At 44.2% G+C, this 16,209-nt stretch overlaps 1 protein-coding gene across 1 annotated transcript in view; it reads right to left on the reverse strand.

Annotated features, from left to right (window-relative positions):
• PNPT1 (polyribonucleotide nucleotidyltransferase 1) overlaps nucleotides 1-16,209 on the reverse strand; it is a 357,765-nt gene that overhangs the window by 17,772 nt on the left and 323,784 nt on the right. Inside the window, exons 24-27 of the mRNA XM_069234364.1 lie at nucleotides 11,723-11,829; nucleotides 11,562-11,617; nucleotides 10,580-10,658; nucleotides 8,605-8,652 (exon numbers count right to left, since the gene is read on the reverse strand). Coding sequence (XP_069090465.1) covers nucleotides 8,605-8,652; nucleotides 10,580-10,658; nucleotides 11,562-11,617; nucleotides 11,723-11,829 — 290 coding nt within the window. The remainder of the gene's footprint in view (nucleotides 1-8,604; nucleotides 8,653-10,579; nucleotides 10,659-11,561; nucleotides 11,618-11,722; nucleotides 11,830-16,209) is intronic.

Genomic DNA, 16,209 nt, shown 5'->3' on the forward strand with positions numbered 1-16,209 from the left:
GCAGTTTTTTCTAGAGCTTGGTCGTGGTTCCAGCGTAGAGTGCGATGCCGTAGTCCAGTCTGCTGCTGACGAGGGCATGGGTGATCGTCCTTGTTTCGGTGGGGATCCATCTGAAGATCTTGGGGAGCATGCGAAGGGTGTTAAAGCAGGAAGATGAAATGGTGTTGACTTGCTGGGTCTGGTGAGCGCTGAGTCTAGGATGAAACCTAAGTTGCATGCGTGGTTGGTGGGCGCTGGTGCGGTTCCAAGGGCGGCTGGCCACCAGGAGTCGTCCCATGAGGAGCGGTTGGAGCCGAGGATGATGACCTCCGTCTTTCCTGAGTTCAGTTTTAGGCGGCTCCTCTCCATCCAGTTGGCGATGACCTTTATGCCGTCGTGGAGGTTGGTTTTGGCGGTTGCGGGGTCCTTGGTGAGTGAGAGGATCAGTAGGGTGTCGTTGGCGTAGGAGATGATGTTGAGGTTGTGGGATCGGACCATGATGGCGAGCGATGCCATGTAGATGTTAAAAAGGGTTGGGCTGAGCGAGGATCCGTGGGGAACGCCGCAGATGGTCTTTGTTGCTTCAGAGAGAAGGGAGGGAGGTGGACTCTCTGGGTTCTGCCGGAGAGGAAGGATGTGATCCAGTCCAGGGCTTTGTGGCGGATCCCTGTGTCGTGGAGGCGTGTGCGGTGGGTGTGGTGACAGACGGTGTCGAAGGCAGCCGAGAGGTCTAAGAGGATAAGGTGGATGAGTAAGTTAGCGAGACAAGGATGTACTAGGCTAATATTTATGGTACAGCAGGGAACGGTTTGGTTTTGGGAAAGACACCTCTGGATTTTGGCCCAGTCCTGACGTGTTTCTTTCAAAGCTGACCTAAAATAGCCAGCATTTTTTATTACTTCTAGCACAGCGGGAAGGGCTTTTCCAGAAAGCTCCTCCGTCATTTGTTTAAACCGAAAAAAGTTGATTTTAAACCTATAGGCTACACAAGTCATTGGACAAAAGGCAGAATGTAATGATATTTGTATTTTGACCACTGACTTCGTGTCTCACCACTTTGCACTTGGCTTAGCCGTCCACCGTCACATTAGTGATCAGCAGTGGGAGATTCAGAGACCTTGTAGGAAAATGGCCCTTGTTGCAGTTACCCCCCCACACTTTTTGCCAGATAATGATGCTGTCTTGACTGAGAAGTGTGCTGGGACCCTGCTAACTAGGCCCCAGCACCAGTGTTCTTTCACTAAAAATTTACCATTGTTTCCACAATTGGCACACCCCTGGCACACAGATAAGTCTCTTGTAAAAGGTATCAGTGGTACCATTGGCCCTGTGACCAGGGAAGGTCCCTATGGGCTACAGCATGTGTTGTGCCACCCTGAGGGACCCCTCACCTAACACATGCACACTGCCATTGCAGATTGTGTGTGTTGGTGGGGAGAAAAAGGCAAAGTTGACATGGCATCCCCCCCAGGATGCCATGCACACAAAATACTGCCTGTGGAATAGGTAATTCACCCCTCTAGCAGGCCTTAAAGCCCTAAGGCAGAGTGCACAATACCACAGTTGAGGGCATAGCTGCATAAGCCATATGCCCCTACAGTGTCTAAGTCCATTCTTAGACATTGTAAGTACAGTGTGGCCATATTAAGTATATGGTTTGGGAGTTTGTCAAAACGAACTCCACAGCTCCATAGTGGCTACTCTGAATACTGGGAAGTTTGGTACCAAAAGTCTCAGAATAATAAACCCACACTGATGCCAGTGCTGGATTTATAAAAAAATGCACACAGAGGGCATCTTAGAGATGTCCCCTGTATTTTACCCAATCCTTCAGTGCAGGACTGACTGGTCTGTGCCAGCCTGCCACTGAGAGGTGAGTTGCTGACCCCTTGGGGTGAGAGCCTTTGTGCTCTCTAGGGCCAGAAACAAAGCCTGCACTGGGTGGAGATGCTTCACACCTCCCCACTACAGGAACTGTAACACCTAGTAGTGAGCCTCAAAGGCTCAGGCTATGTGTTACAATGCCCCAGGGCACTCCAGCTAGTGGAGATGCCCGCCCCCCCCGGACACAGCCCCAACTTTTGGCCTCAAGACCAGAGGAGATAATGAGAAAAACAAGGAGTCACCCTCCAGCCAGGACAGCCCGTAAGGTGTCCTGAGCTGAGGTGATCCCTGCCTTAGGAAATCCTCCATCTTGCTTTGGAGGATTCCCCCCAATAGGATTAGGGATTTGCCCCCCTGCCCTCAGGGAGGAGGCACGAAGAGGGTGTAGCCACCCTCAAGGACAGTAGCCATTGGCTACTGCCCCCAGACATAAACACACCCCTTATTTAGGGGCGACCCTGAACCCAGGAAACCAGATTCCTGCAACCTGCAAATAAGAAGAAGGACTGCTGACCTGAAAGCCCCGTGGATACGACTGAGACGACAACTGACTTGGCCCCAGCCCTACTGGCCAGTCACCAGACTCAAAGAACCTGAACAGCGACGCATCCAGCGGGACCGTCGACCTCTGATGACTGAGAGGACTGCCCTGCACCCAAAGGACCAAGAAACTCCTGTGGACAGCGGCTCTGTCCAAGAAACCAAGACACAACAATAAAGAAACCATCTTTAAAGGAGCTCCAGCCTCACTAAGGAAGCGTGAGTCCCCAACACTCTGTACCCGATGCCCCTGGCTCGTGTCCAGAAGAACCAGCCCTGCACAGAAGACCCCCAGGCGACTCTCACAATGTGGACACCCTGAGATGACCTCCCTGCACCCGCACAGCAACGCCTGCAGAGAGGATACAGAGGCACCCCCTGACCGCAACTGCCTGGTAACAAAGGAACCCAATGCTTGGAAGAAGCACTGCACCCGCAGCCCCCAGGCCCGAGAAGAACCAACTACCAGTGCATGAGTGACCAACAGGCGGCCCCCCTCCTTGCCCAGTCAGTGGCTGGCCCGAGAAGCATCCCTGTGCCCTGCCTGCATCGCCAGAGGGACCCCCGGGTCCCTCCATTGATTCCTATCTACAACCCGACACCTACTTTGCACAGTGCACCCGGCCACCCCTGTGCCGCTGAGAGTGTATTTTGTATGCCGGTTTGTGACCCGCCTCCCCCCAGTGCTCTACAAAACCCCCCTGGTCTGCTCCCCGAGGACGCAGGTACTTACCTGCTAGCAGACTGGAACCAGAGCACCCCTGTTCTATGCTATTTGGGCCCTACTTTGATCTCTGCACCTGACCGGCTCTGTGGTGCTGGTGCTGAGTGTTTGGGGTTGAACTGAACCCCCAACGGTGGGCCCAGGAAACTGAACTTGTAAGTGCTTTACTTACCTGAGAAACTAACTATCACTTAACTCCCCCAGGAACTGTTGGTTTTTGCAGTGTCCACTTTTAAAATAGCTTATTGCCATTTTTGCCAAAACTGTACACATTACTGTTTTAATTCGAAGTTCCATACTTACCTGGGTCAAGTAACTTACAATTTATGTACTTAGCTAAATTCTGAATCTTGTGGTTCTAAAATAAATTAAGAAAATAATATTTTTCTATATAAAAACCTATTGGCCTGGAGTTAAGTCTTTGAGTGTGTGTCCTCATGTATTGCCTGTGTGTGTACAACAAATGCTTATCACTACCCTCTGATAAGCCAATTGCTCGACCACACTACCACAAAATAGAGCATTAGTTTTATCTAATTTTGCCACTATCAACCTCTAAGGGGAACCCTTGGACTCTGTGCACACTATCTCTCACTTTGGTATATACAGAGCCAACTTCCTACAGACCTCAATCAGGACCTTAGACGTCGAATGCCTGATATATAATTCGTGTGAGGGTAGAGATCTGTCTCCCTCACAGTCGGACGGGGTCATCGGCTTGCTGGCAGGAGAAAGATTAAGCACCTGACAGGCCCTACAGTCATGCATTGTTATGAATTAGTTGCTTTGCAGTGTGTATGAATATATACATATTTGCTGTTTATAGGTTGAAAATTCTTTGTACATGGTCTTACTTCAGTGTTGCGAAAAGCTATAATAAATGTCTCCTTCAGATTAAGAAGTGCATTCCAGAGAATCTTTTCAACTCCTTTCAGTGTGTGTATTTTGGCTCAGTCAAAAGTAAAGCAAAACAGTTACTAACCACAAAGCCAATGGCAAGCAACAGGCGGAATGCATCCCCAAGGAAGTTCTATGAATGTACTTAAAATGACAGCCGTGGGATACTTTGTGGGGAAAGTCCAGTATTTTAGTCCAGTCTGTATCTTGCAGAGGTTTGGCCACATCAATTACCAAGGTAGTATGGCGAGAAGACCTGGAGTGGTCTCAATGTTGCAGGAAAGGTCTGTATACCAATTCTATCAATTTGCCACTAGTCCCTATAGTGTAGAGCTTCTGGCACACCTCATGTAGGGTTAGTGCTAGGTGGCAGACATGAAATAAGGCATTTAATGATTGTTTAAGGTGGTTGTAAGTAAGGAGTTGACCGGGGTGAATATGGTAGTCTGCCACAAGGGTTTGGAAATTTAGTAGTTTGCCGTCCAGAAACAAATCCCCCAATTTTAAGACACCTGCAGCATGCCACTGATGGAGTTGCTCCGAGCACAGCCGTCCTGTGAGAGTGGGAAGGCTTAGCAAAGGTAGTGCAGGAGCAGAGGTTTTCTTCGTGTCAGTGAGTTTACAGGTTCTAGCAAGACAAGAGAAAGCTGTGCATGAAAACCCCGGATTGTGATCTCTAGAATGGTCAGTAGGAAACAATGAGCAGTGCAGTAAGCCCTCCTTAAAAAGTCTTTATGATTAAACCCCATCTCTTGGAGGGGGACGGGCAGAAAGACAGTGAGCCGCCCACTGGACCTGAGCAGCTGAATAATAGTGTTCTAGGTCCAGAAGGCCTAATCCACCTGCGGTCACGGGTAGCTTTAGAGTGCAAAAAGCTACCTGACGGTGCCCCAGCGACCAAATCAGATGTGTGGCACCTCTGAAGAAGGAAAGAAAGATGATCAGGGAAGGTTTGCAAAAGAATACTGTCATCAGGGAAGCACACCATCTTCAACGGTGCCACGTGGCCCACTACAGAAAGCAGAAGACCAAAAAGCAAGCTGGGCTCGCAGGGACCGTGACACTCTGCCGAGATTTTCATCCTGCAAATCAGGGGGAGAATGGTAGATCTTAATCACTAGGTATCAAAAGGTAACTGGTTCCCAGTTCAATCTGAGGTCTAATTGTATTTTAAGGGAAAAACAGTGCCATAAGTTACAGAAACACTAATTACATTTTAAAATTCTTACATTTTGTTTGTGCAATTTCCATTCCAAAGATTTTCAAGATTCTATGTGTACTTGGCACTTAGGGATAACCCAGATCACTAGTTTGGCTTTTGCTCAATTTCAAACCCATTTTAAGACATGGACAAAGAGGGCAATTGCCTTGCACAACCTTGCAAGGGGTCTAGCCATTGCTCACCCATTCACAAGCACTGACAAAGAACCATTGCACCAGAAGACAGTTTGCCAAGTGGGGGGGTGCTGCTTGTTCAACTACTTGACAATGCCTCTTCTATTTCTCTCCTGCCTGCAGAGACAACTCCCCAGGTACCCAATTCCTTCCGATAATCTTGGTTGACCCATCTTGTCTGATTTTAGGATTTGTCCCACCTTATTTTTCTCTCCCTTATTTATCTGGTTCTTAGCAGCAATCTTCCATTTGATCTCGATTTCATCCTCCTCTTTTATTATCTTTGATTGGTAGTCCGGGCTTCCAGTTCTGAGATAAATGTAGAGTTCCAGACATACACTCTAGTGCTGTGAGAATACACACAAGTTGTGGGTACCTCACATCCTGACCTTAGGTGTGAGGCTGTCGCCCACACCATCTGCCCTGCCCCATTACATGTTTTTTAGGTTGAAAGTCCATGGGCGGTTGGGGTGAGCCAGATGTTTTTGTTCAATTTGTTTAAACTAACACAAAGTTAATTAACTTAATGTTTCCCAAACAGTTTGCCAGGGGTATTAAAATGTTCAGAAACAATCAAAATGTTGTTACTTCTTCTTTAATAAAGATTGTGTAGATTTGGGTAGGGGTGATGGCCTTGACACAGTGTTGAAGGGCATTAATTTACTACTGAACAAAGACTTAATGTGACACCTGAATGTAGCATACCAGGAGGCAATCACAAAAAAGACCACAGTGAATAAATAGTGCTATGTTAAAAAAAGAGTAAATAAATGCACTGATAACATAGCGAGGCATGGCCTCTCTTGGGTGTGTCTGTAAAACTGATGTTTGTTCTTGATTTTTTGTCCTGCATTTTGACCCTTCATCCTGAATGTTTGTCCTGAATTTTGAACCTTTGTCCTGAATTTTTTACAGTCCTGTCCAAAATTTGCCCCAAAACCAGGTGGTCACCCTAGTTCTACTTCGTGGACTAACTAGCAAACCAGGAACTTTGATTTTTTCCTGTGCACCGTGGCATCCTCATGAATACAGAGATTGTGACCTTATTTCTATGACCCAAGGTGTTGCTGCATGGAAACGCTTTTTGCTTTTGGGTCTGCTTTCAATTAAGCATGCAAGTTGTTCCTTATTAGCACACCCCAGGCTGATTCTTGCAAAGCTTCACAGGCTCACTTTTCATCACAAACCTCACCAGACAATTTAGAAATGTACGCTTTCCTTTGGACACACAACATTTTTTAAGCACTATTACAAAAACAAATAATCATTTTTTTCAATAGTTTTTAAAAATAGTCATCTAAAAAAAGCCTTAAAGACGAACATATTTCATCTTATTCTAAAAAATATAACAGTATTTAAAACGTCTTTATTATACATTTTCAGAGCTATACGATTAAAACAATTGCATCAGGCACTCCTGCTAAAACGATCTGAACATTCTTTGTCATTTTCCAGTTTGCCATTATTTAGCTGGAAACCTATTACTACAGCCCTCCACTGGAGTAACGATCAAAGTTTTGGTCTTCAACAGGCCAAATAACAGTTTTCACAGCAGCATAAGCTGAAAGTACCGTTAGTAGTATTAAAGGCTGATAAGGTTCAATCAAGAATGAAGAGATGATCAGCATACTTGGTGAAAGGTATTGGTGTTTCACGGTTTATCAGAGGGAAGGATCTTACAGAGTACCAAGTAAACGGCAAATCCAAAGAATATAAAAAAAAAAAACAGGAGTGCTTGTGTGCATCTCTGTTTTAGGCCATTTGTGGTGTTAACCTTCTTTGTAATTTAATTATCTAAGCCAATCATTAACCTGGGGGAACTGTCTGTATGCAACAAACTTTTTATAGACAGCAAATCAGTTAGAATATCCTGGTTGCTCAGTTTCAATTGAGTAAAGAACAATTAGCACACAAACGCACTTGAGAAGTCGATACAAGCAGCAAATATCTTCTGATTTCCCATCATTGTATTTCTCTGTGATGAAACAATATAAATAAATTTTCAGTGGCACGATGCTGACATGCCTAAAAGTGCCTTGCTGGAACGGGATCAGGTTGGTCACCAGAGTCCATTTTACCAGTATTTTAAGATGATTTTTTCCAAGCATTTGTTGGAAAATCTAATAGAGCAACAGGACCATCATTTCCTGTTTCAGATCTGTTTTAGGAAAACAATATTTAAATATTGTGAAAAATATCTTGGCCCATGTCGTGGGTGCTTCTTGTAGTAATGTATGTATGAAATACTTTAAAGATGCAAACAATTGCTGATATGACGACGTTTCTTGAAAAGTTTATATCAAACAGAAAATTTGATAAAATAAATCTAAATTATTTTGTCTTTGGGATAACAACAAGACTGAAACCGGTTTGTCTGACTCCATAAAAGCCCCAGAAGGTTCTTGAAGACAAGTATTGGGTCAGTGTTCAATTATATTCAGCCTCCACTATCTTATACAACATGTTCGATGACCATGCAGGGGACATACCTGCTCCAACACATCCTTAGGAAATGTTAACGATTTTTTGAAACTGCAAACTATCAGACTGTAGAGGAATTGTTGTACAAAACATTTTCAATAACTTCACGGGTGAAATTAAAAAGATGTACTCCCATACTTGTAATGGAAAAACCAGATATCAAGTCCCCGATAGTGGTGTTGGCTACGAAAAACCAGGGCTTTCTCAGGGTGCCAAATGTCAGTTACTTGGCAAACATCTGTAGATATAAGGGGATTGGCACAGCAAAAGACAAAAACATACTGGATGCAGTATTAATTTAAAGTTGTGAACTATTTTCAAAGCCATAAACACGAACTGCTACTGGGGTGACAAGTTATTCTTGTAGCAGCGTAAACAGATCCTGTGTATTTTATGCAGAGGAGACTGTTTCTCTCATTATTCGACAGTCTCTACCCTATAGAAAACACGCACAGACATAAGTTTACATTGTGCAGCATCAGCCCTTTAGCACTTCAAATAAAGATTCAAGAAGCACGCAGAGGGCACATTTATATTCAATGGTAGGGAGGGCTTAGACGTCTATTGTTAGTCAAACGTCTAAACTGCATTTCAGCTACACTTAGGCCTTAAAATACTCTGCATATCTGAGGTTTATACAACTCGCATGCGTGTAACTCAAATACATAACCAACATTTAACAAATAGATAGTGGGAATAAATACCTGGATTTGTTGGCCAACTTCTAGTCCTAGAGCGCTAGGATGTTTAATCTGAAAAACAAAACAAGTCTGAAAAGGTTAGTTATTTGTAATCCTTACTGAAAACTATGGGTTTTCACTAGGAATTCAAGAACAATAAAACATCTCTTTGCATGTATGGCATCCTAGCAAATTTTTAAATGAACATTTTTTAATTTAAAATTCATACATATACAACATGCCTGCTGAGGGCAACACTTTCCGCCTCTATAAAACAGAATAAAATTTGCAAATTAAATAATTATGATAAACATCACTTCTTACAGATATTATATATAAAAACAAAACAATACATGATGCTCCAATGCATAGGCTATGCCATGAGAGAATATGCACACTATCATGAAGTATGATGCACTGTCCCATTTCGCGCAGAACAGTCATCGAGGCAGATCATTTCTGGGATCAGTTTAAGAAATGATGTATCAAGACTCTATTTTAGACTATTATCACAATCTTTGGGGAGGCCTGCAAGATGTTAATGAGAAAATACCCACGGTGAAGAGAACCATGATTATAAGTACAAAGCATTTCCTTTTCTACCACAAAATTCTCTCTGCTATCGATAAAATGTAGAGTACAATAGCAAGTTATATAAGCAGATTTTTGAGGTGGGAGAAGGATGTAGAGTGAGAAAATCAAGCACTGAGTTTTTACCGGCATGACTGACACGTTGGAGTATCTCTTCTGGAATCAGTATCTATGTACTGATATTTAGCAAAGGGATCAACTGTTCTCCACATGGCAGACCTTTAAATGTAATTAATCAGTACATTACTTGTTCGAACCTCACTGTCAGCATTCCTCACAGTGGAGTGAGCACTGGGCTTACCTTAACACTCTCTTGGCCCTGTGGTACCAGGTAATAATGCAAACAATTATCAACCTAGTAACAGACTATTTGGAGGAAGCCAAACATTTACAAACAGCTCTATAATTTACAAAAGGTTGCTTGGGCTTGCCTTTGCCATCAGCGTTGTCTAAAATATCAATAGGGCCCCTTCAACATCCAGGATGTGTGAGAACCTCACTGCTAATTACGAAGAATTCAGAAAGAAGGCTGACTATAGAACAGCTTGACTAATGTGAAAATCTGAAAAGGCTTTAAAACTAAGGACATGTGAGTCCTTAGGAAATGCATGCTAAGAAGAAAACAGTCACTTGCCCACTTGGCTGTTATCATAACTACTTACAGGACAACCTTCCAAAATAGGGTTTGTAGATTCTACTCATGGGTTAATTCAAATGGAATCCATCCATTCTAAGCAAAATTTAGTATGAAGTGGAGAATCTTGACTGAGAACAAATGTTCTAAAACTGCCTAAGAAACCCTTCAATCATCGTAAATTAAAGACATTTGCAACACAGAAGAAAACTGTAAAATGTAACACATTTATGAATGACGATGTTTAAGAAAGTTCTAACGGCATATACTTGTAAATTATCAAATAACCAATGATTCAAAGTGAGACTGTCCTGATCGTGTGTGGCATCTATAAGACTGATTATATGGGAATATGAATCTTTTAATGAATAAAAATAAAAACACCACATGAGAACTACTTATTCCACATTAAATAAACCTATACTGGTACAAATGCAGATACAATATTGGTGTACCAACATTTGGTCAAACATCCACAAAATACCTCGTCTTTGATGGACAGCCCTTCCTAGCGATGGAAAACAAAGAAAACCCCATGAAAGCCAATGGCTGAATTTGGATGACACAAAGCCCACGTTTCTCTGTACTCCCTCTGAAACACGCTTATTTTAAAGGTACTGGTAACACGCAGTCATGTAAATAACTAAAGTTTTCTCTACTGAAACCTCAAAACTAATATTGCTATAAGCTGCTAAAAATCAACTCAACTGCAGGTGAACATTGGAAAGTGAACCAAATAACACTTATTGAGATGACAAAGACATTGCTCATTACCCTTCTATGATCCAGCTGTGAATTATGAAGTAGCACTGGAGTCATGTTTGGATATAGTTTCAGCATAACTCCAATATCCCTGCAAGGCGAAGAAAATAAAAATGTTAATGTTGGCAACACAAACCAGATGACACCCAGTTCTTACACTGTTTCTCTGCTCCTTTGCAACCAGGAAAGCATATCCTGATTATAGCAGACAAAGTAAGGATCACCACAGGTTCTTCCAACCCTCCTGTCCTTTTGTGAGAACATGTCCATTTCTAGGCTACAGTAGAGATTGAGACCCCCCAATGCAGTTTAAATGAAAATAGGTGGAAACATGATTTTGTTTCTGAACACATACATCAAAAACTGCACAAAGATCTCAGTTTGACATGAGTCCTGTTTTAGAACTGGCGGAGTGGTCATTTCCCCTGTTGACATTTAAAAGGCAGACTCGGGGGCAGATCCCAAGTAATACCTGGGATAAGAAGGAAGTTTCTTGCGGTGCAAGAATGCAATATGCATAGAAGTTGAATAACACTGTCCAAAAACCTGATTGGAGTGATTTTATTTACAATCAAGGCTGAGGACTCACAGACATTTTCCCCGGGATGGGTTAGGAAGATCACATTATCGTAAGTGATGCTGTTTGATTATCTATTCATCGATAAATCAACTCTAGGCATGTAAAAACGCACATTTCATAGTGTTCATGTTATGCCAAGTGTGGAAACCATAAGGAAAGAAGAGTTTTACTTTTCAAGCATGACATTATTGAAGTGAGTTTCAAATCATCAGGGCTCAAGAGCTTAACTTAAAATATGATGCAGACACCAAAACTTGCAGCCATGTGTAGCAACGTACTCTTTGCACTGCCTCCATTAACTCAATTATTTCGATCGAAACCCAAAATACTCCAAAATTTGCATACACTTTCTCTAGAACTAGGCAAAAAGCAAGACCACAGCATTTCAGAAAAGATAAGTGGCCAAAGAGCTACCTGATTTCAGTGATGGTAGCCGTATAAACTGCTCCAAATTCCAACTGATGATCTTGCTGCAGAAGAAAAGACGACATTACAAAAAGGAAACAAGTTCGCCCGAGGAACATTTAAAAATTCAATTTAACTCAATGAGACCCAAAAAGAATCTTCTAACTCACATCATCTTTGCAGGCTTCAATGATGAACTCCTGAGCTTCATGCATAGCACCAGGGGTTGGTGCAAATACAGAAAATGTCTCTTCATCCAATTGACTTACAGTCACTCCTAAGGAGATAGAGAGGTTAGCAGGTGGTAAAAAGTGACGATGGGACTCACAATCACTTGAAAATAGGGAGCAATGGCTAGCATTATATTTAGTCATCCCTTGCCTAAAAATAAATACAGTGCCATGATGAATTACATATCATTTAATGTGTATCATCGCAAAAAAAATTGCTGGTCATCATAGTGAAAACAGGTTCAGTGTACAAGGGGAAAATGTCGGAAAAGTTGAGAAGCCTCATAATGTAGTGCGTTTTGCAGCAGCAAGATCATGCAGTCATCAAGAACAAAAAACAAGCTGGCTATGGATCACTCCCCATTTTCCTCATCACATGCCAATGAATAAGACGTCTGCCTACATCCATACGGTCATTTCACACAATATTTACCTAATTTGTATGCAGTTTGAATTTAAACTTAACTGAAGCATGGAAACATAAACACAAAAAAATCCTTCTCTTACAAAGCACTCTTCTGGTTTTCGGGACGGAGTCGGTCTCTCGCACAAACACAACAGCTACTATAGAGCAGAGCAGTTTTCCATAATTGAAGCAAGAGAAAGGCATGGAGAGTAAGCCTAACTTGTGGACAGAAAAGAGGTGTCAGCAATCAATCTGTCCAAGCGTATAATTTCCTATCGAGAAGTTCTCTACTTTAGATCGCTTGTCCTAAGGCTAGAGGAAATCAAAGGTAACGAGTTTGCGCATGTGATTGATAGAGTACTTGTAAAGAAATGGCTCCCTGTTGCAGTTACCCCCCACTTTTTGCCTGATACTGATGCTGACTTGACTGAGAAGTGTGCTGGGACCCTGCTAACCAGGCCCCAGCACCAGTGTTCTTTCACCTAAAATGTACCATTGTTTCCACAATTGGCACACCCTGGCATCCAGATAAGTCCCTTGTAACTGGTACCTCTGGTACCAAGGGCCCTGATGCCAGGGAAGGTCTCTAAGGGCTGTAGCATGTATTATGCCACCCTAGAGACCCCTCACTCAGCACAGACACACTGCTTACAAGCCTGTGTGTGCTGGTGAGAACAAAATGAGTAAGTCGACATGGCACTCCCCTCAGGGTGCCATGCCAGCCTCTCACTGCCTATGCAGTATAGGTAAGCCACCCCTCTAGCAGGCCTTACAGCCCTAAGGCAGGGTGCACTATACCATAGGTGAGGGTACCAGTGCATGAGCATGGTACCCCTACAGTGTCTAAACAAAACATTAGACATTGTAAGTGCAGGGTAGCCATAAGAGTATATGGTCTGGGAGTCTGTCAAGCACGAACTCCACAGCACCATAATGGCTACACTGAAAACAGGGAAGTTTGGTATCAAACTTCTCAGCACAATAAATGCACACTGATGCCAGTGTACATTTTATTGTAAAATACACCACAGAGGGCACCTTAGAGGTGCCCCCTGAAACTTAACCGACTGTCTGTGTAGGCTGACTAGTTCTAGCAGCCTGCCACAAACCGAGACATGTTGCTGGCCCCATGGGGAGAGTGCCTTTGTCACTCTGAGGCCAGTAACAAAGCCTGCACTGGGTGGAGATGCTAACACCTCCCCCAGGCAGGAATTGTCACACCTGGCGGTGAGCCTCAAAGGCTCACCTCCTTTGTGCCAACCCAGCAGGACACTCCAGCTAGTGGAGTTGCCCGCCCCCTCCGGCCAGGCCCCACTTTTGGCGGCAAGGCCGGAGAAAATAATGAGAAAAACAAGGAGGAGTCACTGGCCAGTCAGGACAGCCCCTAAGGTGTCCTGAGCTGAAGTGACTCTAACTTTTAGAAATCCTCCATCTTGCAGATGGAGGATTCCCCCAATAGGGTTAGGATTGTGACCCCCTCCCCTTGGGAGGAGGCACAAAGAGGGTGTACCCACCCTCAGGGCTAATAGCCATTGGCTACTAACCCCCCAGACCTAAACACGCCCTTAAATTTAGTATTTAAGGGCTACCCTGAACCCTAGAAAATTAGATTCCTGCAACTACAAGAAGAAGGACTGCCCAGCTGAAAACCCCTGCAGCGGAAGACCAGAAGACGACAACTGCCTTGGCTCCAGAAACTCACCGGCCTGTCTCCTGCCTTCCAAAGATCCTGCTCCAGCGACGCCTTCCGAAGGGACCAGCGACCTCGACATCCTCTGAGGACTGCCCCTGCTTCGAAAAGACAAGAAACTCCCGAGGACAGCGGACCTGCTCCAAGAAAGGCTGCAACTTTGTTTCCAGCAGCTTTAAAGAACCCTGCAAGCTCCCCGCAAGAAGCGTGAGACTTGCAACACTGCACCCGGCGACCCCGACTCGGCTGGTGGAGACCCGACACCTCAGGAGGGACCCCAGGACTACTCTGATACTGTGAGTACCAAAACCTGTCCCCCCTGAGCCCCCACAGCGCCGCCTGCAGAGGGAATCCCGAGGCTTCCCCTGACCGCGACTCTTTTGAACCTAAAGTCCCGACGCCTGGGAGAGACCCTGCACCCGCAGCCCCCAGGACCTGAAGGACCGGACTTTCACTGGAGAAGTGACCCCCAGGAGTCCCTCTCCCTTGCCCAAGTGGAGGTTTCCCCGAGGAATCCCCCCTTTGCCTGCCTGCAGCGCTGAAGGGATCCCGAGATCTCTCATTGACTAACATTGCGAACCCGACGCCTGTTCCTACACTGCACCCGGCCGCCCCCGCGCTGCTGAGGGTGAAATTTCTGTGTGGACTTGTGTCCCCCCCGGTGCCCTACAAAACCCCCCTGGTCTGCCCTCCGAAGACGCGGGTACTTACCTGCAAGAAGACCGGAACCGGGGCACCCCCTTCTCTCCATTCTAGCCTATGTGTTTTGGGCACCACTTTGAACTCTGCACCTGACCGGCCCTGAGCTGCTGGTGTGGTGACTTTGGGGTTGCTCTGAACCCCCAACGGTGGGCTACCTTGGACCAAGAACTAAGCCCTGTAAGTGTCTTACTTACCTGGTTAACCTAACAAATACTTACCTCCCCTAGGAACTGTGAAAATTGCACTAAGTGTCCACTTTTAAAACAGCTATTTGTGAATAACTTGAAAAGTATACATGCAATTTTGATGATTTGAAGTTCCTAAAGTACTTACCTGCAATACCTTTCGAATGAGATATTACATGTAGAATTTGAACCTGTGGTTCTTAAAATAAACTAAGAAAATATATTTTTCTATATAAAAACCTATTGGCTGGATTTGTCTCTGAGTGTGTGTACCTCATTTATTGTCTATGTGTATGTACAACAAATGCTTAACACTACTCCTTGGATAAGCCTACTGCTCGACCACACTACCACAAAATAGAGCATTAGTATTATCTATTTTTACCACTATTTTACCTCTAAGGGGAACCCTTGGACTCTGTGCATGCTATTCCTTACTTTGAAATAGCACATACAGAGCCAACTTCCTACATTGGTGGATCAGCGGTGGGGTACAAGACTTTGCATTTGCTGGACTACTCAGCCAATACCTGATCACACGACAAATTCCAAAATTGTCATTAGAAATTGATTTTTGCAATTTGAAAAGTTTTCTAAATTCTTAAAAGACCTGCTAGGGCCTTGTGTTAGATCCTGTTTAGCATTTCTTTTAGAGTTTAAAAGTTTGTAAAAGTTTGAATTAGATTCTAGAACCAGTTGTAGATTCTTAAAAAGTATTCCAACTTTTAGAAGCAAAATGTCTAGCACAGATGTGACTGTGGTGGAACTCGACACCACACCTTACCTCCATCTTAAGATGAGGGAGCTAAGGTCACTCTGTAAAATAAAGAAAATAACAATGGGCCCCAAACCTACCAAAATACAGCTCCAGGAGCTTTTGGCAGAGTTTGAAAAGGCCAACCCCTCTGAGGGTGGCAACTCAGAGGAAGAGGATAGTGACTTGGAGGAAAATTCCCCCCTACCAGTCCTATCTAGGGAGAACAGGGTCCCTCAAACCCTGACTCCTAAAATAATAGTCAGAGATGCTGGTTCCCTCACAGGAGAGACCAACACCTCTGAAATCACTGAGGATAGCCTCAGTGAAGATGACCCCCTGTTAGCCAGGATGGTCAAAAGATTGGCTTTGGAAAAGCAGCTCCTAGCCATAGAAAGGGAAAGAAAAGAGATGGGCCTAGGTCCCATCGATGGTGGCAGCAACTTAAATAGGGTCAGAGATTCTCCTGACATCCTAAAAATCCCCAAAGGGATTGTAACAAAATATGAAGATGGTGATGACATCACCAAATGGTTCACAGCTTTTGAGAGGGCTTGTGTAACCAGAAAAGTAAACAGATCTCACTGGGGTGCTCTCCTTTGGGAAATGTTCACTGGAAAGTGTAGGGATAGACTCCTCACACTCTCTGGAAAAGATGCAGAATCTTATGACCTCATGAAGGGTACCCTG

Source organism: Pleurodeles waltl, chromosome 5, assembly GCF_031143425.1.
Source record: "Pleurodeles waltl isolate 20211129_DDA chromosome 5, aPleWal1.hap1.20221129, whole genome shotgun sequence".
NCBI classification, from domain to species: domain Eukaryota; kingdom Metazoa; phylum Chordata; class Amphibia; order Caudata; family Salamandridae; genus Pleurodeles; species Pleurodeles waltl.